The sequence below is a fragment of the Perca flavescens genome, chromosome 4, assembly GCF_004354835.1.
Source record: "Perca flavescens isolate YP-PL-M2 chromosome 4, PFLA_1.0, whole genome shotgun sequence".
Lineage (NCBI taxonomy): Eukaryota > Metazoa > Chordata > Actinopteri > Perciformes > Percidae > Perca > Perca flavescens.
In genome coordinates, this window is record NC_041334.1 from 28,169,976 (window position 1) to 28,194,898 (window position 24,923).

Here is a 24,923-nt window from a genome sequence, read left to right on the forward strand (position 1 = left end):
TAAATAGGAACATGTTGGCGTTATTTTGTCACTTATTCGGAGCAGTAGGCTAGATGGAACCAGTTATCTGCAGGTTCTGTGCTAGGCTAAGCTACCGGTGGAACCGTCAGACAGCGTTACAACACGCACGGACACGAGAAGGGTATGTATCGACTTGTCTTACTCTGGGGGTTACGGTGAATAAGATAAATTCCCAATAAGTCGGCGTGTTCCTTTAACAAACACACACACATAAGACAGACAGATGTACACAGGCAGAGAGACACAGTGTCAGTATTTAAGTTTCTCCAGATTCCGCGGAGCTTCTTCTGTGGGACAAAGAAACACGGCCCTAGAAAAATACTCTAGCAACCTTGGCATTCCTTTAGCTTTATCCCGACGGTCCATTACTGTGGCATCCTATTAGAAATACAATAACACTAAAAGCATTAATGAAGTTTGTATTGAACTGCTGTACTCGGTCATCAGCCACACACACACACTGACTAAAAATCCATCAGTGGCGTTTCCTTCTTCTACATTCTGTGCATCTTATCTCTACATGTAGATTCACATTGTATTGATTGTCTTTGGCTGCTTCCTCTTCATACAGCATGGGCTGCAGCCAGTGTGTGTGGATTTGTGAGTTAAGATGCAAAGATTCAGCACTATTGTCACAGTGTAGAAGGTCTGGCCAAGCTCGGCTCCAGAGCTGCTGCGGGGTTCACTGCTCCCAGACTATAGGACAGCAACAAAAAATACAACCAATCAACATCGTACTTTCTCACCTACTGTATATGGGGGTGTGCGTTTCAACAAATACAAGAAATTGGTCACTCAACAAACCTCTCAATAATGCTGTTGTTACACTGTAGTTCCCTCACCAACATCTCCATTTCCTCCTTCAGATGGTGCATCCTAGAACAAAAAGAAGATATGTTATCAGGGCACACACAGACACAGACAGACACAGACAGACACACACACACACACCTAGAGACCATGTGGTCCTTGTCCCTGGGTGCGATTCCAGGCTGTTGTCCAGTTTGCTTGGACTGCAGAGTGAAAAGGATTCTGTCCAGAGCCTGAGGAGGACAGATGAAACATCATCATCATCACTGAGATGCTACATGAGTGTCGTCACCAACATAGCCACTTAACTCCCAAATCTAACAATAATTAACATAAAATATATATATAAAATAAAAAATATCAAATAACTTTTTTTTTTATCAGTGCAGATACATGTCTTTGTGCAAACGGTTATGTTACAATATTTGATCTGAGCTGCAGAGAGAGGTCTTCAACACAGACAGAAAGTGAAATGTTGACCTTATTTTGGCGCTGCTCACTCATCGCCAGGTCTGCCAACAAGCCTGTGGAGAAAGAGCTGAAGTCCTGCAGTCGGGTCTGCATCTCCAGTAAAACACTGCAAATACATTGTAGACACACTTCAGTCAAAGCTACCATGTTGTTTTTTGTTTGTTTTTGGCATTTTAGCCTTTAATAGACAGGACAGCTGTAGACAGGAAAGGGGGTTGAGAGACAACCGACAAGAAGGAGCTGGTTGAGCCATCACTGCAGCAGCGTTAGCACGTAGGCTACTTCCACAATGCATAGTCATGACTCAACCAGCTCCTTCTTGTCTGTTATTGGCTGGAACACTGTTTGTTATGGTTCGTTGTGTAGTCTGGCACAGTTTGGTTTTGTTGCCGTTTGTGGAGCCTGGGCTGTCTACACAGACTGTTTTTTTTTTTACAGTGTGTTCAGGGGACAGGCAGCTAGCGGATAGTGAGGAGATGTTTGCTGTATGTGACAAAAAGTGTTGTAGCCTAAAAAAAATGCGTCACATCACTTAGAGCACCTAAAATTAATTAATTAATTAAATAATGAATTCACCAATACACAGTTCTGAATTTTTTTAAATATATTTTCATCATAATTTCATCTTATTTAACCTTTCTCCAAGTGGACGTTTGTTACAAATTTGAATGCTACGCCCTGCTACATCCTGCTACGCCATGCTACATCCTGTAACGCCCTGCTACATCCTGTAACGCCATGCTACATCCTGTAACGCCATGCTACATCCTGCTACGCCCTGCTACGCCCTGCTACATCCTGCTACGCCCTGCTACATCCTGTAACGCCCTGCTACATCCTGCTACGCCATGCTACATCCTGTAACGCCCTGCTACATCCTGTAACGCCATGCTACATCCTGCTACGCCCTGCTACATCCTGCTACGCCCTGCTACATCCTGTAACGCCCTGCTACATCCTGCTACGCCCTGCTACATCCTGCTACGCCCTGCTACATCCTGTAACGCCCTGCTACATCCTGCAACGCCATGCTACATCCTGTAACGCCATGCTACATCCTGCTACGCCCTGCTACATCCTGCTACGCCCTGCTACATCCTGCTACGCCCTGCTACATCCTGCAACGCCATGCTACATCCTGCTACGCCCTGCTACATCCTGTAACGCCCTGCTACATCCTGCTACGCCCTGCTACATCCTGCTACGCCCTGCTACATCCTGTAACGCCCTGCTACATCCTGCTACGCCTTGCAGGGCCCTGCTATGCCATGAACTACTACAACTACTATTTCTAGTCACTGTTCCATTATCTTTCTTGTGACTATTACTGCCACTGTTCATCACATCCCCAACCGGCACCGTCAGACACCGCCTACCAAGAGCCTGGGTCTGTCCGAGGTTTCTCCCTGAAAGGAAGTTTTTCTCACCACCGAGGTTTCTTCCTAAAAGGGAGTTTTTCCTTGCCACTGTCACACTAAATGCTTGCTCTTGGGGGAATTACTGGAATTGTTGGATCTTTGTGGTCTAGACCTACTCTAACTGTAACGTGTCTTGAGATAACTCTTGTTATGATTTGATACTATAAATAAAATTGAATTGAAATAGAGTAAAGTGTTATACAATCTATAATCTCAATATCACTTGTCAAACAGTGAAGTGAAGATTAGTAATGCAGACTAACACATTAATCTGTTTGAGAGTTACTGCTGAATAGCAATGTCCTACTGCCAGGTGTTAATCTTCTTCATATAAGCTTTCATCATCTGTGTGAATGGCTGTCAAACCAAACAAACAGTTATTTTACTGTAAACAGTCATAGTGGTTGGGATAACTAACACAGTTTAAGTGAATCTGCTGTGTGTTTGGAGTTTAAAACTGCGACTTGAGAGATGGCTCTGACCTGCTCCACGTCCTCGTTGAGGCCAAAAGCTCTTTGTATCTCTGCACACAGTCCTCTCGTAGGAGAGATTTCACTCTCTTAATGTGGGTCGACAGGTGGATTCTGGGATGGAAGAGTGACAAGCAGATTACAGGAGAGCTCAGAATAACATCCTTCACAGGCTGGATGAGCAGGACAGCAGCTGTGTCCACACATACTCACTTCTCAAACTTGTGGATTTGCTCGTCGTTATATGCCAACTCTGTGGTGAAAATAAGAAAAGAGTAAGGTATTGTCAATTTTAACATGTACAAAAAAGAGCAATAAAAATACAGTATTTGCCAATGCCAACAAAAAAAACCATACATACTGCCAGTTAATCTGTCTTTACGATAATGCTGATGAATTGCCATTATCTTCTGCAGCAGCACCTCCATCTTCTTACTGCTGTGGGAGGCAAGAGGTCAGAGTTCAAACAGCCCAAACCCATGAGGCCTCTCTGAAGCTTTATATCCATGCGTGCTTGGAGTACCTCTTGTCATTGGCCAGCGTCTCTGCTAGCTTGGCCTGTTCTATCTGCAGATGGTCCAGTCGGTTCTGAAACTCTTGGATTCCGGCAGCGTATATAGGCAAGTGCTCATGGACCTGTAGAAACAGCAGCCACAGACTCTGATATCTGAATCAACAAACCACAAATCTGCCACAAAATGAATGGTTCACAGTCCATAATCCTGGATCAGTTTACATTAACAGTATTTCAAATTAAATGTGTTTTGAGCTCAACAATGTTGCACCTCTGTCTATTCTTTTCACTCACGTATGATTGCTTATTGCAATGTCTGTAAAAATACTGACCAAGGGAGAACTCCTAGGGTAACCTGGTTCCTTAGAATGCAATATTCTGACTATACTATATTTGACTAAATGTCAAACTTTATCACTTTTTTGTACTGACTGAAATGTGTCCGTTTTGACGGCTGGCATTAAATATTAACTATTCATTAAACAGAAAGACTATTTCATATGAAAAAAAAATTCTTATACACCTGATTGTTTCAACCTTTCACATTCTACAAGTTTGGCTTGGTTTGGGAAACAGGGTTAAGTAGAATAACATATATATTCATTAATGAAGGAATAATCGCATAAAAATACAGAAAAGCCACATTCCCAAAACCATTTCCATCAGCCACATTAGTCTAGCTATGATACTTCTTTCTGACACCACTCACCAGATGCAGCTTTTGCCTATCAGCTGAACCTTGGTTTTCTGAAGCGTAATGGCCTCTAAGAAAAATAAAGATACAACAGATATGGGAGGAGAAAGAGAAAAAAAGAGGAGGTTGCAGGTTGAATTATCACAATATAAAAGGTGGTCTACATTTGTCAACAGAAGACTTCTCTCAGAATCCACAACATACAGTGAGGAAAATAAGTATTTGAACACCCTGCTATTTTGCAAGTTCTCCCACTTGGAAATCATGGAGGGGTCTGAAATTGTCACCGTAGGTGCATGTCCACTGTGAGAGACATAATCAAAAAAAATAAATCCAGAAATCACAATATATGATTTTTTAACTATTTATTTGTATGATACAGCTGAAAATAAGTATTTGAACACCTGTCTATCAGTTAGAATTCTGACCCTCAAAGACCTGTTAGTCTGCCTTTAAAATGTCCACCTCCACTCCATTTATTATCCTAAATTAGATGCACCTGTTTGAGGTTGTTAGCTGCATAAAGACACCTGTCCACCCCATACAATCAGTAAGAAGCAAACTACTAACATGGCCAAGACCAAAGAGCTGTCCAAAGACACTAGAGACAACATTGTACACCTCCACAAGGCTGGAAAGGGCTACGGGGAAATTGCCAAGCAGCTTGGTGAAAAAAGGTCCACTGTTGGAGCAATCATTAGAAAATGGAAGAAGCTAAACATGACTGTCAATCTCCCTCGGACTGGGGCTCCATGCAAGATCTCACCTCGTGGGGTCTCAATGATCCTAAGAAAGGTGAGAAATCAGCCCAGAACTACACGGGAGGAGCTGGTCAATGACCTGAAAAGAGCTGGGACCACCGTTTCCAAGGTTACTGTTGGTAATACACTAAGACGTCATGGTTTGAAATCATGCGTGGCACGGAAGGTTCCCCTGCTTAAACCAGCACATGTCAAGGCCCGTCTTAAGTTTGCCAATGACCATTTGGATGATCCAGAGGAGTCATGGGAGAAAGTCATGTGGTCAGATGAGACCAAAATAGAACTTTTTGGTCATAATTCCACTAACTGTGTTTGGAGGAAGAAGAATGATGAGTACCATCCCAAGAACACCATCCCTACTGTGAAGCATGGGGGTGGTAGCATCATGCTTTGGGGGTGTTTTTCTGCACATGGGACAGGGCGACTGCACTGTATTAAGGAGAGGATGACCGGGGCCATGTATTGGGATATTTTGGGGAACAACCTCCTTCCCTCAGTTAGAGCATTGAAGATGGGTCGAGGCTGGGTCTTCCAACATGACAATGACCCGAAGCACACAGCCAGGATAACCAAGGAGTGGCTCTGTAAGAAGCATATCAAGGTTCTGGCGTGGCCTAGCCAGTCTCCAGACCTAAACCCAATAGAGAATCTTTGGAGGGAGCTCAAACTCTGTTTCTCAGCGACAGCCCAGAAACCTCACTGATCTAGAGAAGATCTGTGTTGAGGAGTGGGCCAAAATCCCTCCTGTAGTGTGTGCAAACCTGGTGAAAAACTACAGGAAACGTTTGACCTTTGTACTTGCAAACAAAGGCTACTGTACCAAATATTAACATTGATTTTCTCAGGTGTTCAAATACTTATTTGCAGCTGTATCATACAAATAAATAGTTAAAAAAAATCATACATTGTGATTTCTGGATTTTTTTTTTTTTTTAGATTATGTCTCTCACAGTGGACATGCACCTACGATGACAATTTCAGACCCCTCCATGATTTCTAAGTGGGAGAACTTGCAAAATAGCAGGGTGTTCAAATACTTATTTTCCTCACTGTACATCAAACTTACATCACACTCATGGCAGAAAATTCAACCTAAAAAAGCAAGTACAGCTCATATGCCTCAGTGTTTCCCACACAGACTAATGTGTGGTGGTGTGCCTCACTATCAACACCGGCCGCCGCACATTGCGTTTATTAAATTTTTTTTTTTAAACGCTATTTAAAACATGTTCTTCTGCATTTCCTTTCCCTGCTCTCCTGTGTCTGTCACTTGGGACACACACACACACACACACACACACACACACACACACACACACACACACACACACACACACACACACACACACACACACACACACACACACACACACACACACACACACACACACACACACACACACACACACACACACACACACACACAGGTGTTTTTCGCCTTCCAGGCAGCGCGGCAATGGTTATGTTTAAGGCAGGTTTAAGGTTTTAGTTGACGTTGGAGGCTTAAAACACCATCGAGCCCACCGTGCACACAGCGTCTGTCTCCATAAAGGAGAGAAGACGGCTGGCGAAATTCACAAGTTCACGAAAGGCTGGTATATATCTTGTGAACACCTTTACACAATCACACATTCACAATCACCGGCCCGACTCTTAGCAAACAAGCGATTGTGCCTGCTTTAGAAAGTTAACTAGTCGCAAGTTTGTGGTAAAATGCAGTTGGGCTGTCGAGGTCAAAACACTAAATGTAGCAGCTGTGAATCAAATAAACGTATTATAAATAGTGTTATGTCATTTTTTACTCTTACACTGAATGTTTGCTGATTCAATCCAGATGAGAACTGAAAAGTATTTTCCGCGACTGAAAAAGGCACGTGTTAAGGATGAGGACCAGCCTGAACCGGAGGTATCAGTCTGAAACAGAGCTCAACAGTCCGACCAGTGTAATTAGTTATGTTATTAATTTGTTTACAATATTTTCAGGCTTCAACCAGTGAAAGACAGGGTCAGGGAGAGAAAGAGATAGATTCGTTAGGCACTAAAGCCCCCCGGTGACACGGGGCGACACCCCCCCGCCGCAAATTGCTTTCTAATCTGTGGGAAACACTGTGCCTTCCTGCTGTGTATCATAATGCATGCAATACAAATACATATGTGTGAATTTTGACACCCCCAGTGTGAGATCGCAGATTCCCTTTATTTGGCTCAAAAATTGTGTAGATACACTCACAGTGTGTGTGTCCTGTGTTCGACGTTGAGGCAAGACTGCAGTCTAATGGTGATCATCGCGATACTGTGCATTGCTTCTTCACACTCCCTGCGCAACCTCATCCTGAGGAAAGAGTGTGCGAGAGGAGGAAAAATGGGACGGGAGAAGAGTTTGATAAGGATCATTACTTAGTACATAACATCAGAGGTACATCGCTCCTTTGCAGTGCAGTGAAATAACTATTTGTTAATTTAACGTGTGTGTCTCACATGTAGCTGTAGTATCCTTGCAGCAGCAGCTCTCGGTGTGTGTGCAGCAACTGTACTATCCTCAAGTACTGGTAGACCTGTCCCACTATTACCTACAGAAAAGAGGGGAAGTAAAGGAGATAATTAAAAAACTGGGTTGGATGCTTATAAATGATAAAAAAAAAAAAAAAAATACAACAGCAGTACTTTGGAGAAGTTGTAGTCTGCCACGACATCAAACCTGGATGGGATGACTGGAGTCTCTGCTACAGAGGAGAGAAAAAAAACACACAAAATACATGACTTATGGAAACAGTGTGTGTGTGTGTGTGTGTGTGTGTGTGTGTGTGTGTGTGTGTGTGTGTGTGTGTGTGTGTGTTGTATGCACACGTTGTTTCAAATGTGATTACTTTCTTTTTCAACCAACATTCATGATGCACTCCTCTTCTGTATATAATTTCCCTATATCTGGTGTTGGCATTCCCCTAGGGGAATATCAAAGAATAAAGAAGAGGGAAGCTTAAGACTTCACATAAACATATCAAAGGTCTTTGATTGTCTTACGTTCTCTGAAGGGCATGCTGGTATTTGCTTCAGGCCCATAGCTGAGCAGAATGAGGGGCTGGGCAGGTGAAGTACGCGGAAGGTTGACCACCTTCATGTTGCCCTCCAGAGGGAGGTTGTGACCCAGGTACAGCAGATGTTGCAGCTGAACTCCTATACCGGTTTGAGATGCCACATCCTCAAAGAACACTGACACCCTGAGAGAATTGAGGAGTGAGAGATTTTTGGCTGCTAGACACCTTTTTAAATTTCAGGTTTGATTCTGCGTCCTGACTACATTTTGTGATCAGGATCAGTGCTCTCGGTCACTGCTATAATTGCAATTCTGCACAAATGTAAAGATATCGAAAGGCTGGTCACATTTTCAATGTCCAACGATGCATGGAAAAAAGTGATCGACACAATAACCATTGGTAACAGTAGTTACATGTAAGTACAAACTTGCTGCATTATTTAATGGTAGCCGATAGTTTGTTTGACTATGAATAATCAATTAATTTAAATAATAATACATATACGACTTCCTCTACATTTTATCAGACAAATCTGTTTAAGCCTTCACATGGCTGCGTAAACAATTAGACACAATCCAGTTTACAATCCAAACTGAGTTGTATAAATTGTATTTTTTCCTACAAAACTAATTCCTTATTCACCACTATACTGTAAACATTAACTAAATTATTTACAACCATGTATCAGCTCACATCACATTATCCAATCCAATCCACTTTATTTCTATAGCACATTTTACAAACACAAAGTTTCCAAAGTGCTTCACAGAAGACTCAAAACATAAAAATATATATATATAAAACATAGAAAGAATAAAAGAAAGAATAAACACCACAGTGGACCACATAACTCACACAGAGTTAAAAGCCAAAGAATAAAAGTGTGTCTTTAGACGTGCCTTAAAACACTCAACTGTAGGGGCAGTTCGGACATGGAGGGGCAGGGCATTCCAGAGTTTAGGTCCAACCACAGAAAAGGCCCTGTCCCCCCGAGTCTTAAGTCTTGACTTGGGGACCACAAGCTGGAGCTGGCCCTCTGATCTCAGTGTCCGTGCTGGCGTATAAATTTGGATGAGGTCCGAAATATATGTTGGGGCCAATCCATTCACAGCTTTAAAAACAAACAATAAGATCTTGAAATCAATCCTAAAACTAACAGGGAGCCAATGCAATGAGGCAAGAATTGGAGTTATATGCGCACGCTTTTTGGTTCCTGTTAAAAGTCGGGCTGCTGAGTTTTGGACTAACTGTAAGCGTGAGAGTGCGTTTTGATTTATACCGATATAAAGTGCATTACAATAGTCCAAACGAGTAGAAATAAAAGCATGTATAGCTTGTTCAAAACTGCTAAAAGACAAAAACGGTTTAACTTTGGCTAAAAGGCGAAGATGATATGTAAGTTATGTGGACCTAATTTCTTTTTTAAGTAAAACATAATGCTGCAATTGCTTCACATTTTTGGCTTGTTGGTGGAATCATCGACCAAAGAGTCATATTGTAAATAACGTAACTTTTGACCAAAATAGCAACATCCCACCCTGCGCTACCTCATTAAAATGGAATCACTTTGTTCTCAAACCCCACCTACTCTTGTGCCAAGCCGTAAAGTAAACAAAAACACCAAATAACAGGAACAGGCAAAGCACATTTAAGGGTCAGGAAAATACAACTTAGATAGCACTGTATGCAACAATCTTTGTGCAGCCATGAAAGCAAACAATTTTTTCTCCTCTCATGTTGTGGCACCAATTCACCCTGCCTAAGCCCCGCCCCTTTTCGCTCTGTGATCCAATAACAGTTGAGCAAGCTTTGTATCCGGCAGAACCTCTTCATGGATCCGTTACATTGTATATAGTCACGTCTTAAAGGTCCAATGTGTAGGAATTTCTCCCATCTAGCGTTGAGATCATATATTGCAATCAACTCTCTTGCATCACGCAGTTCAAAGTACGTATTACAGCTACGGTAGCCTTCACGCTTCAAAAAGCCGGTCTCTTGCTCTTTTCAATATCATTTTTCTTTTTATGGGCGAAGAAGAAGACTCCTGTTCCTGAAATTTGGATTTTTAATACATGTGGTGCTCCATGTTTCCTTCTTCAAACTTGCCGGAATATGCTAAAGCTACGAATATGAATATGGAGCGTCTACCCCAGTTCATGCGAATGCAAAACGTAAAATTTCAAGCCAAAAGGAATACTTGGAATTGATGGTGGTGGTAAATATTCATGAAAAAGGACAAGTTTGTGAACGGGCAACACAGATTTTGATAATGAACAACTAAACACGTTACACACTGGACCCTTAAGTAAGTCAATGTCAGCAAAACACTAGCTAGCTAACGTATAGCTATATCAAGAGGAGTCAGCCTAATGACAGGTCCCCAATGTCAGCCAGGTTTGCTTCCTCCTTATTTCTGAGTAACATTAAATAGATTTAAAAAGGACAGATATGTTTGTTACTGGTACATATTTTTGTCAGCAACCAACCTATCTACCTATAAAATGACATGAATTACCGTTAGCCAGAAAAGATCAATGCTAACATTCCATTGCTTATATTATATTTGTTGCTTTATTAGTGTTTGATCAGAATAATGTGTGTGACGATACGCCTATGCAGACTTACGTGTTATAGTGGTTTATGTAGATGCAATGCGCCATGGCCTGTTGCAGAGAGAAGATGTGAACTGGCTGCCGCTGCAGTATGTCTGTGGTGGCTGTGAAGAATTGGTCAAAACCCCAACACCTCTCCTGGTCAGCCTCCAGTATACCCGCTAGTACTGGAACCAGCTGCACCGCCAGACCCCTACAGAAAGAGAGGGACAGAATGGGAGAGAAATAGATGGAGACAATCAAGACAAAGTTAGCATCCCGTGTTCTCATTAATTAGTCACTGAGATGCATGTTCAAATGCTCTTTAACAGGTGACATACTGTGATAGTTGGCAGCTGTGAGGTAGGTGGTAGCCCCACTCTATAGGCCCATTCTCCACCCGCTGTATTCCGCTTATTGCCCCCATAGGCTTCTCTGTAGTCATTTTGAACCTACACATCATAACACGCAAGTCAGGCTGACGGATCATTGATGGATGTTCATGTTTAACCAGATACCTCAGAAATCCTGAAGAAGCATGCAGAAAAACACCTTTCTCTAAGGGGAGAGCTAAGCATTTGGCACAATTAATATGGTTAAGTGGTATTTTCATTAACACTGAGAAAATGTCATCTACTGGTTTCATGGTGGTATGCTTTCCAATATACAGTAAATCTTGGCTGGTGGAGATGGAGCTTAAGACAAGTACTTTGACACCCAACTCAATGTCATAATTTCATATAAATGTGTGTGTGTGTGTGTGTGTGTGTGTGTGTGTGTGTGTGTATATATATATATATATATATATATATATATATATATATATATATTTTTAAATTTAAAAATTATATTATATATTATATTATATTATTATTTAGGTGCGCGCCTGTGTTAACGTGCGCTTGTTGTGATTTCATTTCTCACAGCTAATGTATTAACTTACATGGTGGGCTTGTTCCTGCGGGGTCCTCCATACGGTGTGAAGGGAAGACTACCAGTGGCAGCGTGGTAAAACGTCACACCAATACTCCACAGGTCTACACTCACCCCATAGGATTTCTGTTGAGGCTTACGCAGCACGGCACGTTCATACATGTCTGGGTGCTACACAACACACAAACACACACACAGTAAGAAGAAAGGACACAAGCAAATCTGCAGAGGTGGATAAACAGTCATCAAACCTTCATATGTTGATAGCAGTTAAGATTATCATCTAAACATGTATTATTTCTATATCATATATTCTTTTTATCAGGGAACACAGTGTTAAATTTAGTAGAAGGCAGAAATGTAACACTGAAATGTGTAGTTACTTCTATGAATAGCCTTACATCCCATTTGTCCACTAGAGGGCCACCCAGGCTTCATAATACAAGTTGCTTCGAGGTATTAAGATCTAGACTGCACAGGGCCTGTCTCACAAAGTCATTCCAAAACAGTCACTACATAACACTGGTAACACAGGCATGGAGTGGACTCCCATGCAATGGTGGGGTTCGTAACACACCACCACTCACATGCAACACATAGAAATTCAGATCAGAGTTTAGAGGGCAAGCTATCCTTATGTGGAAATGGCGCTTTTATAGCAGTAAAGAAATATAGATATCAAAGTGGTTTATTAAAAATTTAATCTACTTTACATTTACATTTTATTACCCTCACCAAGTGGGTTGTGTTCTCAGACCTTTGTCTTGTTTAATTAGCAGAATTTAGAAAAAAAAACAACCTCTTAACAAATTTAAATTAAATTTGGTGAAAAGTTAAGGAAAATTCTCTATATTTCTGGATTTCTTGATCTGACACATTCAAACTAGGGCTGTCAGCATTAACGCGTTAATAGCAACGCGATTAAGGGGCGAGCATAATGCGTTCATTTATTTATTTATTTTTAAATCACATTAATCGCATGCCGCCATTTACTAATTTATTTTCACTTCACTCGGCTTCACGTCGTGCCTAACAGGCTACTATTTTGACCCTTTGCCGCACCGTAACTTATCATCAAGCTGACATACTTCCTCGTAACAAACGAAAATTTCGGTGCCTGACTTTACACTACACCTGACAGCAGGTAACGTTAGCCTACCTTTAGCCAGCAGCTGGATTAAACACGGTTAAAATGCTGACAGTTAACGTTAAACAGTGTAAAGTGTAACTGTATTTCACTGTAGAGGATCCCAACACCGAGACCTAAGAGTCTGCTCTGCAGCGCAGCAGCTGCTGTTGTTGGAATTAAACAACACAGACAGTGCATTCACTTAAAACAGGTAGCCTCGTGGTGCGTTCACAGTAATTGTAAAATCCCCTTTTCCCATCTGGTGGTTGTTTTTGTCGTTCAACAGCAATTTACTGGTGAAATTAGTTATTGTTATAACATTATCATTAAATCTTTAATTTTGACACTGGCCTTAACAATAAAAAAGTTCCTGACTGTTGTTTGGTACCCTTCTTTTTTTCTTTTTTCTTCTTTTGTTTACAGTAAATAAATAATAAACTAATACAAATCTTAAAGTTAAGTTCATAAAGTAACTTTCCTTGCATTCATTTGATTCCCAATCAAGATACCCGGTTAAGAATTGCTTTCCATTGTTAATATATACTTAAAAACAGTTCTGAAATGCAAAATAATATATATATATATATAATTTTAATCATGTGATAAAACATGCAATTATTAACTATAGAAATTCAGCGATTAATCTCGATAAAAAAATAAAATAATTGTTTGACAGCCCTAATTCAAACGTACGGTATACTAGCCGCATCCAAGGTGGCGCCCGCAATAGTGCCGTCAAAATGACGTAATATCCTGCCGCCACGCCCGGATTTGTAGCGCGCGAGCAGAGGCCGCGCACGGCTCTTTTTTTTTCAGCAGCACGGAAACAGGAGCCTGAACGAGTTCGCCGACAACCGGATGCCAGGACTTGCAGAGTGACTGCAAGTCTGTCTGGTAAACTTACCGGGTTAAGATGAGCTCTTTTATGGTAAATGAAAGGCTTGATCCAACCAGGTAGGTCATTGAATCAAATCGAAGCATTGACGGCAATACTGCTGCCAGTTCTGCCGTTGTTTACCTTTTTCTTCTTCTTCTAGTCCGTAGAAAGAGCAAAGTCGATAGCCTTTGCCCATTAGTGCCACCTCTATTCAGGAGAAGACTGCAACTAGTGTCGCGAGCACCAGCGCGGGTATAAATAGTCACGGCGATCCCATGACGTCACATTTGCACACGCCAGCTGGGCTGGGTCTAGTATATAAGAGCCTTCAGGCCCACCAATTTCTTCCTACAAAGATTTTCACGCATTTAGAATTTTGCTGTTTGAAATTCCACTACTAATTTAATAAATTGTAATCAATCTTTACTATATATTATATTTGGATAACTCAGAAAAAAAAAAAATAGTTACAAGGATTGTGCAGCCTAGGTGGAAGCATGCGCTCTTCTGTCTCCAAGTCACTTTATTCAAAAAAGTAATTGATGACTGCATTTTCACAGATAGCACAAAACACAGGCTTACTAAGTCTTCATCCACACTAATACAGTATCATTTTAAAACTTTTGCTATGTTTACACCTGGCGTCCACACTGATCCAGGTTTTTTAGAACCCCTAAAACGGAGACATTTAGAAAAGCTGCTGACACCATTTGATCCGGTCTGGACGGGCAGAAACAGAGACCTTTCGAAACGATGACGCAGACAATTACGTTACCAGACACATCGTGTCCTTCCATGATTCATCACGCCCCTATCACGTGACCCTTTTTCTGGAAGAAAACAAACCTCTCTCAGCCTTGACTACCGGTGGTTATTTCAACATGGATAACAAATTACAGCCGTTTCTGACCTTTTTGTCGATGCCAGCAGCTGTTATGCAGTTAGATTCTACATTTTATAATGCTCCTAGTGCTTACATGTGCAAGAGGCAAGCTATTATTCGCATGACAATATCCGTGACCAGTGGCCATTTAGGGGTGTGCGGTGGTGGGAGTGTCTATTAAATTTGTTTGAGTTGAATGTTGAACGTCAAAAAGTAACATTACCTGAAAACAGCGTGTAGTTTCTTTTTAGCATCTCACTTTCAGTCATTATGACTACGGTCAGAAACATTGTGCCAAAATATGAACAATAACGTCACTGTCAATGGGCTTATCTGCTAATGTTAGCTACCGACCATTACCTTGAAACCATCCAGCAAATAGACGGTACCGTTACCGGAAACCGGTAATTTAACGTCAACGCTCATTTAAAGGCCCTGACTGTATGCAGTGTTTCTCACACATAGACTAATTTGTGGCGGTTGGGTTGTCGAGGTGAATCAAATAAACTTATTATGAATAATGTTATGTTATTTTTTTACTCTTACATTGAATGTTTGCTGCTTCAATCTAGATGAGTATTGAAAAGAATTTTCCGCGACTGAAAAAGGCACGTGTTGAGGATGAGGACCAGCCTGAACCAGAGGTATCAGTCTGAAACAGAGCTGAACAGTCTGACCACTGTAATTAGTTATGTTATAAATTTGTTTACAATATTTTCAGGCTTCAACCAGTGCTGCTCAAGCAGAAAGACAGGGTCACTGGGAGATAGATTCGTTAAGCATTGAAGAAAGAGTAGGAAAGGAGAGCAGCATTCAACAGCGTGTCCTCCTCAGTTTTTGATACTTAATTGTTACGAAAATAAGTAATTTTGTTTTCATCTTCATTTTGGCCGACCTGACTTGCTGGGTCGGAGGGCAAGCAGTCGGACTCAATCTGATTGGTGGAGTGCTAACCTGGAAATGACGAGCGGGATGAGTGACGGATGCCTCTCAAAATCTGACGAAAATCTTTTAAACTGACTTTTGTCGATCTGAAATGAAGACAGATTCTGTATGGCCTATTTCTCGCTTAAAATGTTTTCAGAAACACATTTCAGTGAACTATTTTCGTAAAATATGAGATCGTATTTCAAACAAGCCGCCATTATGTTCGGCTGGAGAAGCCAGTGTTTGTATGTTCAAAAATATAAAAAATAATAAAAAACTGATCTAAAAAAAAGAAATTAAATAAATGGAAAGACTTGCGTCTTCACTGTACCCAGCCTTACACGTGCTTACATCGACACGCACATGCCCAATGTACGTGAATGGTCTGTGATATGCGTTTTCGTGTGTATTAGTATGGACAGAGATAAGTCCTGACACACTTGTGACGACTGATTGATTTAGTTTTAAAACACCGTTTGAGAATGAAAATGTAGTAGTGTGGATGTCGGCTAAGTTGGGTGGGACTGTTATCTTACCAGATACTCTTCAGTTCCGTAGATTGACACAAACTTCTCATCATCTTCCAGCTCTCTTGCTGCTCCAAAGTCAGTCAGCTTATAAACAGACTTGCCATCCTCCCCAACCTGCCGCATGATGTTGCCTGGCTTAATGTCCCGGTGTACCACACCATTTTCTCGCAGGTGGTTCATCCCCTGCACTAAAGAGAAGAAAGGTAGGAATACTTTAGTTTAGAATGTATGCAGTTATTGAGAAAGACCAAGATATATACCCACCTACACACTGCAAAACTGTGAGGAACTCTGTTTCAGGCAGGCCAAAGGCGTTTTCTGCCTCTTCGAGCAGGCTGAGAAGAGATCCTCCTGAACAATACTCCATCACCAGCACCTTCTGTTTAGAGGGAAGCTAGAGAGAGAAAAAGAGAAAGAGAGAAAGAGAAAGAGAGAGAGAGAGAGAGAGAGAGAGAGAGAGAGAGAGAGAGAGAGAGAGAGAGAGGGGCATTAGGAGGTGAGCAATTGTACAACACTGTAAACATTATGGAAATATATTAGGGAAAACTTACTGCCAAGAATTCCATGATAGATACAAGAAAACTGCTAATATAACTTAAAGAGGAAAGTGACCTTGTGTACAAATGCTCTCCTATTCCATGTTACAAATTAATTTGGAACTGCAGCCCTGTTTTACACAATGATAATTATCTCATCACAACACATGGCTGTGTTTTTCCATGTCCTTGTTTGTCTTTACTCTTCTCATGATAGTCTTACCTCTTCCACAGCGTACAGCCTGACAATATTGTTGTGGTTGAGCTTTCTCAGCATCTCAAACTCTCTCATCTGGACCTCATGGGGGCGGTTGTAGCTCAACATGTTAAACACCTTGACGGCTACCAGCTCACCCAACTTCTGCAAAGACACAAACACAAACACACGCGCACACACACACACACACACACACACACACACACACACACGTTTACATCAGCATAACATGTCACAGTGCCATGTAAGAACATCAAAACAAGGCCAAATCAGCACTGCAAACACAACCTTTTCTTATCACACATTCTGTCGCTTTTGAGAGAAAAAGTAGGCTTGAAGATCTGAGATAATGACAGCAGTTATGTAAATGAGCTGCTCCGTGGAAAAACAACTTCACAATGTGTTATGATTAAAACAATCATCCACAGTGTGGCTACCTTGTTGCGTGCCTTGTAGACACTGGCAGTAGCCCCTTGCCCGAGGACATCTTGTACAGACCACAGGTAGTTTGCTGTACTGGCAGTCATCCCGGACATGCTGGAGGGAAGAGACAGACAGAGAGGATAATTAGACAGAGAAGAAACAATCTGTCACTTCTTTTATCATTTTATGTATACCAGAATATTTTGGGTTGATGTTTAATATTTTATAAGAAGGAAAACTAAGCCGACAATTCAACTTATAAAAATACATTCTCATACGTTTTGAAGGTATTGAGATGGAAAAAGATGTTATTGTTTTGTACAGTTAATTTTATTATTATGAAAATTTCACATTCACAAGATCAAATGGGCAGACTCCAAACCAAACTTTGGACATTTTTATCAAGAACTGCATCAATATGGCAACACTAAAAAATACCTTAAAAATGAGAAAGCAATTAATCACGTCTCTTTGTATATGTAGCTACCTCTGCAATGGACATTTTAAATTCTTGCAATACTGGGGAAAATAGATTGTGTGTTGTGTTCTTTAAATAAAATATAAAAAAGAAAGAATAAAAAGACAGAATTAGAAAAATATTAACTGGGTAACGTTAGAGAGACAAGCCCTCTTTGTCTTTGTGCTCATAGGGAGATACAAACATTGCAAATGAATTATTGAATACAGTAAAAGTAGCCGCATATAATTAGCTAGGTTATAGTTATATAGTTAGCTAGCTAGCTAGAACGTTAACGTTACATGTAGCCTACACAATATTTCACAAACTCTATGTTATTATAGAAACACAAATTTCCTTACGTTAATAGAGATGGTAACAGTTAACCAACATAGTTAGCTAGCTAGCTAACTTAACGTTAACTTAACATTATGCTTTAGTGACTTTTATTTAGCGTTAAATGGTATCTAATTTACCTGACAACCAGAAGTTTATTGACTGTGCACTTTAATAACACAACAATTATCTTATATGATTAGCTAGCAACTAGGTAACGTTATGCTAGTTAACAACTAGCTAACTAACTAATTAGCGTTAACTAGCTAACTAAAATGTTAGCTGTAATGTTCGCTTACCTGGACTGCTGATGCAGTTAGCATAAATAAACTTCCTGACAGTTGTCCTTGATAGCCTCTACCGTTACCGGAACCACGACCGGTTCTGCTGGCTGTCTCAGCACAAATGGGTTTTTTTCCCTGTGAAATATGACGGCAAAATAAACGTCACTCTTGTCAGTTACAGCGCAAACTGGCCCGTAGCTTTACGGTAAATCGAACTTCCTGAAAACAAAATACGCTTACGTGTGAAACTTCTTCTGAAGTGAGAAACGAATGGCTGCTTTCTGAACAGGTAGTTAACGCTAACGTTAACGTTAACGTTAACGTTAACGTTTCGGTTTGGGAGAACCTGCTGCTGATGACCGTTTCCTAGAGTTAACGAGTTTCATAGAGTTTCATCGAAGGCAGCAGCTTGCATCACTGCAATACGGTGACTGATTTAGGATGGGATGGTCTCTACTCTAGTCATAAATGAAGGCGGAAATAAACGTTTCACGTTCTGCCTAAACATCCGTCTGAGTTGCGCTAACCGAGATACAGTTACACATATCCCGACTATAGGCATCCTGAGGAATCTACTGGAATCATTTTTGTTCCTAGTTTTTACTTTCGATAAGTTTTGCCCTGAAAAGAAGAGACTATGAGCAGCATGCATATCAACAAACACTAACAGTTGTTTTCCTAAGATGCATTTAAGGGCATCTGGCTTGTTGAAGTACAGATATTTAACCCAGATGTGTTTTCACCTTTACGAATGTGCAAGTGATTGAGTTCCCATTGTCCCTGTAGTGTCAATATGAGTGCTGTCCTCTCTGTTGTTCCATTAATGTCTCCAGGATTTGTCTTTGGATCAGTGCAGTCTGTTTCTCTCCTGAGAGAGACAAATTCACATACTCGATCTGTAAAATAGGCTATAATTAATATCACTCAATTTTATTCCTCACCTCAATGTGTCTGAATCCTTTTCAATACACTCATACAGATTGGAACTCAATGTAAAATTGCATCGAGCAACCATGTTTAAGAGTCAGTCAGGCAATTCACAAAGTTTGTTTTATTAATTAGAATGAGTAAAATGATAATGTAGGTTCATATTATTTATTCTTCGTATATGGTTTAGTATGTGACCTTTCTTTCCATATTCACTTTCTGGTCTAATACTGCAGAAACTGTGCAGTATGTGTCTAGTCTACCGGTTTGTCTGCATGTAACTATTTAGTTGCCTGACAGGCTTTGCATGTTCTACAAGCTACTCTACATGATGAGTAGTAATATCTTCTGTGGCTGTGGTGGGAGCTTTCCAAAGTTTGAAAAAAATAAACCAATGATGTAATTAGGGTTTTCAGACTGGGTTTAAGGCTTAACATTTTTAACCATGAAGCCTGCATTACAAACTGGAAGTGTGAAGTTTGGAAGAAGTGAACATTTACAGGGTAAGGAAGGTCTACTGAAAGATGCTATTGAGTTGCATCATAGGAAATGTAGGATTAAGTGCTTTTGGAGCTTGACTGTTACTAGGGGCTAAAAGTCAGAATATCGTGGCCTCTGCTACTTCACTTTTGGCAGTTTTTTAACTGTTTTTTTTTTTAAGTCTGGCTCTTGAGTGTCCAAACTTTATGGAAGTGTAATACTAAACCACTGGAGTAGCCCTTTAACCTCGGTTTGAGGCTTTTCTTGTCTACGTAGCTTTTATGCAAGCTTTGTTACCAATAGACTATCGAAACCCCTCAGCTGGTGATTTACTTGACTTACTTTTTTCTTCTTCTTTCTGTATATTTCTGGTCTCTTACATGTACATGTCTTACTGTACTTGGAACAGATACATATTTCAATGTATTCTATCATTATTTTATTAATATTTTCACAGATGATTTGAAATGAAATGTGTAACAACAAATTATGAAACATTTTCAAATAATAATAAACGTCAAATAATTCAAGAATCTTTATAGCAAGCAATGTTTATTAAAAAAACAGATCTACTACAAGAACTACACATAGAATTATATAAGGCCTATTCGATTAAACTACTATTGCTATTACTGTACAATATTGTACCAAAAAAAAAAAAAAAAAAGAGTGTACCTCTGTAATGTACAACATTGTATATACAAAGTACATTGGAACACAGGATTCTCCAGTAATACAGAGACAACTATAAATAGATTTGACATTACAGTCTTTTTTTTTTAGTTCTGCTGTTTTCAAATGGACACTAAAATGCATATTCAACAATATTCAATTCTGACAAATCATCCCCACACAGTTAGTCCACACGCAAGCCAATTTGTTCAAGTGCCACTGATTGATTTGAGATCGAAGAGGGTCCCAGCTCCCCTTAACAGCACAGCCGGGACAAAACACACCAACCAACCACATGCACGTCTGTATGTGTGAGAGTGTGTTCATTAGATGAGTTCTTTTCTCACCACAAACACACACAGTCACAGTCCCTCCAGTTGTCATGATGAGGTAAGAGCAACACAAATACACCAGGTAATACACAAACAGTATACAGAGATACAAAATAAACCTTAACAAGTATAATTCATTACCTGGTAGAGAGCATACAGGAATGCAGTACGGGCTGTATTTCTGGGAGAAGGGGAAAGGCATGAGAGAGGGGAATATGAGGACGCCTCAGTGAAATGACTTCAATACAGTTTCAAAAAGGTGAACTAGAACGATAAGGTATTCAGTTTACCCAGAACGATCCTGTCCACTTTTGAAGTCAGTGTTTGCAAAATAACTCACATATTCCTTAATTCATCCTCAGATCTAGTTTTGGGTACATAAGGTACATTTTAGCAAATAATATAAAAAAAAAAAAAAGTCCTTGTATTTGGGTTTTCTTGTCCTCTTTCTACTTATAAGTTGGTCCGCTACTGGTTTTGCTACAGCAGTAACTGAAGATGAGACAACATACTGTATGTCTATACCTGCAGGCTTTTTAGCTGGTCACATGTACACAGTGCATATTTATTCAGCACTAAGGCTGCTGGTACTCCAGAACATGGGAGAAGTGTCTGTCTCTAGACAGCTGCTGTCGGGTGGCATCCCTTTATGATGGGTGGGCACTGGGTGGGGGGTGAGGTGCATACATACTATACATCCATGCATGTTCACACAGGCGCACACACACACACACACACATGCACACACCCAGACAGCTACACAGTTCAACATTTTACCATTACAGATTCTGAGCATTAATTAACAACTGGGAACAAAAAAGTAAAACAAAAGCAAACTTTGCTTAAGAACGCATTTGATGAGGTGGTTGGTTGTGCTTCTATCTAAACACACTCAAGAGGATCCTCAGCTCCATGCTTCCAGTTATCATCATGATTATTAAACATACATACACACCATTAGAATAATATAACCCTTTTTACTGTTAAGTCTGAAGTTTATTAGTTAAAGAAGCAAGCTGTAACTTGGTTTGATGTTGTCCTGTGGCTGGTACTGCAGATATATAAACTGATGCAATCAGCCAGCTCACCATAATGGCTGCTGTCTATGGCCCCAGCATGCAAGGAAAACCTGAAAGGCGTTTAGCTGCCACAAAACACCAACACACACACATTTGGAGAGAATGTGTGCGCATGTGTACAGTCCAACATTACCTATAAAAATGCTGGGTTTCAGTGGTCCCCTACATACATAATAGAGCTGCAGGAGAAAAGCAGCATAATGCCTCAAACTACCAGCTTTCATGATCTGTATTGCTATATGTGTAATTAGAACTACTGTTGGCCATGTACGGTTTTGGAGAGCACTGCTCCTGCTATGCTCTTGTTGTTGTCCTAGTACTGAACAGTAATAATAATAATAATAAAAAAAAGAAAAGAAATCACCAACATATCAAACACTGGAGGAAGAGATCAAATAAAGCTCTCGAGCACATGACATACACTGATATTTGGCCCAGTTTTCTTTCCTTTCATCATCTCAAAAGTCCACCTTTATCTCCAGTCTTCCACTTCTGAAGCAGCAAGTCAGTGTGTTTCATTTCTACACAGAGCGAGAGCTTAGCATTTCACAGTCTATTCTCAGGAATCAAAAACTCCCTTCCAGTCCGCTAGTCATGGGTCATTAAAAAGAAAAGGAAAACTGTCATGTCTACTATACAAAAATCAAACAGTGTTTTTTGTTCCACACTTAGATCTGCGTGTAAAGGCAAGTAACACTCCTGCACACCCACTCAAACACAATTCCAAACATCACAAACTAGTGTATGTAAGCTGTAGGTCTGTAAGTAGCCATCCTGAGTCCTGTTCCCTTGTAAAAAGAAATTCAAAATCCAGTGATGCCTTGGATCTCTGCGTTGGCAAAAGAAAAAGGAGTGTCTTTGATGGGAGTTCACTAATCTACGCCCTCTGATAGCTGACCTGCAGTAAGCATTGCTGCCAGTAAAGGGGCGAAAAAAAACTCTTGACACTCTAAAGAGAACATGATGCCTTAAGAACTCACCCGGACACCAAGAACTGAATGCTACACGAGTAGTGGGTTAGGTCTTGTGTGAAACACCTGCTAGAAGAGCTGTAAGAATCAAAGAGTATGTAAGAATCAGTATCATGGGTCGGACCGAGAAGTCCTAAGCCGGGCAGGATTTGTCGTTAGACTGGGGTGGAGGTGGAGGAGGAGGGGTGTGAGGGAGAGAGTGTGTGTGGCTTGTAAGTGGAGGAGGAGGTGTAGGGGGCACAGTAGAGGTCGGGGAACCCATGGCTGGACTGCCACCTCCGCTCTTTGGGAACACCACCGGCTTGGGCCTAGTTGCTGGGGGGCGCAGCTCCCTAAAGGAAGGTACAGATGAGGAGAGAGAGGGGGATGTGGCGGCGGGCAGGGGGCTCCGTGGCTGGCTCTTGGCCGGGCGAAAGGAGGAGGGCGTGTCGCTGGCGGAGGAGGCGCTGCGCTGAAGTGGGTGGGCATGTGAGGAGCCCCCCTCACAGTCCCGTAACAGACGGGAGTGGAGTGGACTGGAGGGCTCCGAGGCTCCTCCTCCTCCTCCTCCTCCTCCTCCTCCTCCTCCACCACCACCCACACCTTTCAGCTGCTCAAGTGTGTCCAGGACCACGTCAGGTGTGTGGGTATGTTTCGAGGTGCTCTGTCTCTCCAACTTACTGAGCTCACTCACAGAGCTCATCGCAGCCTCAATGTCCTGCAACATGAGAGGCGGACATAAAAGTAAATATAACCTTGTGCTAAATACCCCAAAGTAGCAGATGGGGATGTTAGTGACTGATCTGAAGTTGTACCTGTGAGCTGTGCTCCACCTGACCTATGACCTCAGGGTCCAGTGGTCTGTGGTTGCTGAAGCTCTTAGAGCGCCCTGCTGTAGTCGTCTTGCGCAACTGTGGACTCTCCACCTAAAATGTTCATAATGCCCCCGTTTAAATGCTTTCCAAATTAAACAAAAACAGGTCATTTACGACAGCAATTTGTTGAAGGTAAGATGTCACAGTACCTTGGTCTTGAGAGAGGAGTGGCGAGTGACTGAGTTGAGGATGCTGTGAGCGCTGACGGGTCGTTTGTCTCCAGTTTCTTTCACCAGAGCCCCACCAACAGGAAGAGACGCGGTTCTCACCCCTCCTCCTCCCCCCCCTCCACTGGCTCCTGGACTCGTACCGTCGCTTTCTGAGCTCCGGAACGCTCTTCGGATGCTCCCAGACTCTGGACGCTTCCTCAGCCTGAATGAGACAAATATTTCATTTCTATTTCTTTCTTTTTTTGCTGATTCGGCTCAGCCAACTCAAGGCAAAAAAAAAAAAAAAAAAAAGTCTGAAAACAACAACAACAACAACAAATTAAAATCATAAGGAAGAAACCAAGAAGAAATCCTCCATTTTATGGTGTGGGTTCCTCGCTTTCACTTTTTTTTTTGCCTCTACACCTTTTGGCCCCAAGTTGATTTCCATACGACCCATTTCATATCAACTAAAAGCTAAAGTTGCAAATGACAATATACTGTAAATAGTAGAGATTAGATACACACTTGTTCAGGTTGGCCAGGTAGATGTCAGCCACATGAGCTCCAGTAGGAGAGGCAGCATTGCCTCTAGTAGACACTTTCTCCTCCAGCAGGTCCCTGCTGTCCACATCAGGCTTTGGACTTCCCCTGTCCCCGTCAGACCTGAAACAATCAAAACTGTAGTTTATAAATCGTCGGTCCGCCTCCATCTTGTACCAAGCCAGCACAGGAAAAACTCTCTCACCGATACATTACTTCTGAAACACAAGGCTTACTTTAGTGCCACTTCTAATTAAGAACAAGTCGTGATGAAAAGTTGACTGACAAACATGACATGATAAAATGAACTAAATGAAAAATAATCACTCATCTTTTTAAACTTTTTCAAAACTACAAAAGTGTTTTACCCCCCAAAAAAGTGGCCGCAACTTAAAGGCAACTCCTCAAATTCTTGTCTAGTAGGACTACTGAGCTAGATCATTTTTTACTCAACACCTCTGAGTTTTGGGAAACCTGGACTTTTGACAAGAATACAATAAGCATGAGCTTCATTCATGCAGAGTCACAGAAAGTAAAATCCTGTGGCCATAGTCACAGAACTGTAAAAAAAAAATCTTAATACTTCTGTCAAAAAAACA

At 41.2% G+C, this 24,923-nt stretch overlaps 2 protein-coding genes across 5 annotated transcripts in view; both read right to left on the reverse strand.

Moving 5' to 3' along the window:
• Positions 1 to 191: 191 nt before the first annotated feature.
• Positions 192 to 18,911, reverse strand: ikbke (inhibitor of nuclear factor kappa B kinase subunit epsilon). 2 transcript variants are annotated; one of them, XM_028575528.1, is made up of 22 exons: positions 18,558 to 18,911; positions 18,333 to 18,452; positions 17,255 to 17,354; positions 16,824 to 16,961; positions 16,329 to 16,458; positions 16,071 to 16,252; positions 11,729 to 11,889; positions 11,127 to 11,237; positions 10,820 to 10,999; positions 8,181 to 8,377; positions 7,824 to 7,882; positions 7,638 to 7,729; positions 7,390 to 7,491; positions 4,414 to 4,468; positions 3,714 to 3,826; positions 3,552 to 3,628; positions 3,404 to 3,443; positions 3,203 to 3,304; positions 1,312 to 1,408; positions 973 to 1,064; positions 826 to 897; positions 192 to 717 (listed from the first exon to the last, which is right to left on the reverse strand). In XM_028575528.1, exons 3-22 carry the CDS (start codon positions 17,351 to 17,353, stop codon positions 654 to 656), a joined length of 2,163 nt encoding a protein of 720 aa, XP_028431329.1. In that variant the 5' UTR covers position 17,354; positions 18,333 to 18,452; positions 18,558 to 18,911; the 3' UTR covers positions 192 to 653. The 2 variants fall into 2 exon arrangements, with proteins under 2 accessions (XP_028431329.1, XP_028431330.1); XM_028575529.1 differs by having other exon boundaries at positions 18,333 to 18,911.
• A 1,346-nt stretch (positions 18,912 to 20,257) lies between these two features.
• Positions 20,258 to 24,923, reverse strand: part of srgap2 (SLIT-ROBO Rho GTPase activating protein 2) — a 60,448-nt gene continuing 55,782 nt past the window's right edge. For all 3 annotated transcript variants that reach the window (XM_028575799.1, XM_028575798.1, XM_028575800.1), the window contains exons 20-23: positions 24,310 to 24,447; positions 23,782 to 24,004; positions 23,573 to 23,683; positions 20,258 to 23,475 (exon numbers count right to left, since the gene is read on the reverse strand). In XM_028575799.1, the coding sequence (XP_028431600.1) occupies positions 22,912 to 23,475; positions 23,573 to 23,683; positions 23,782 to 24,004; positions 24,310 to 24,447 (1,036 nt within the window). In that variant the 3' untranslated portion in view covers positions 20,258 to 22,911. The remainder of the gene's footprint in view (positions 23,476 to 23,572; positions 23,684 to 23,781; positions 24,005 to 24,309; positions 24,448 to 24,923) is intronic.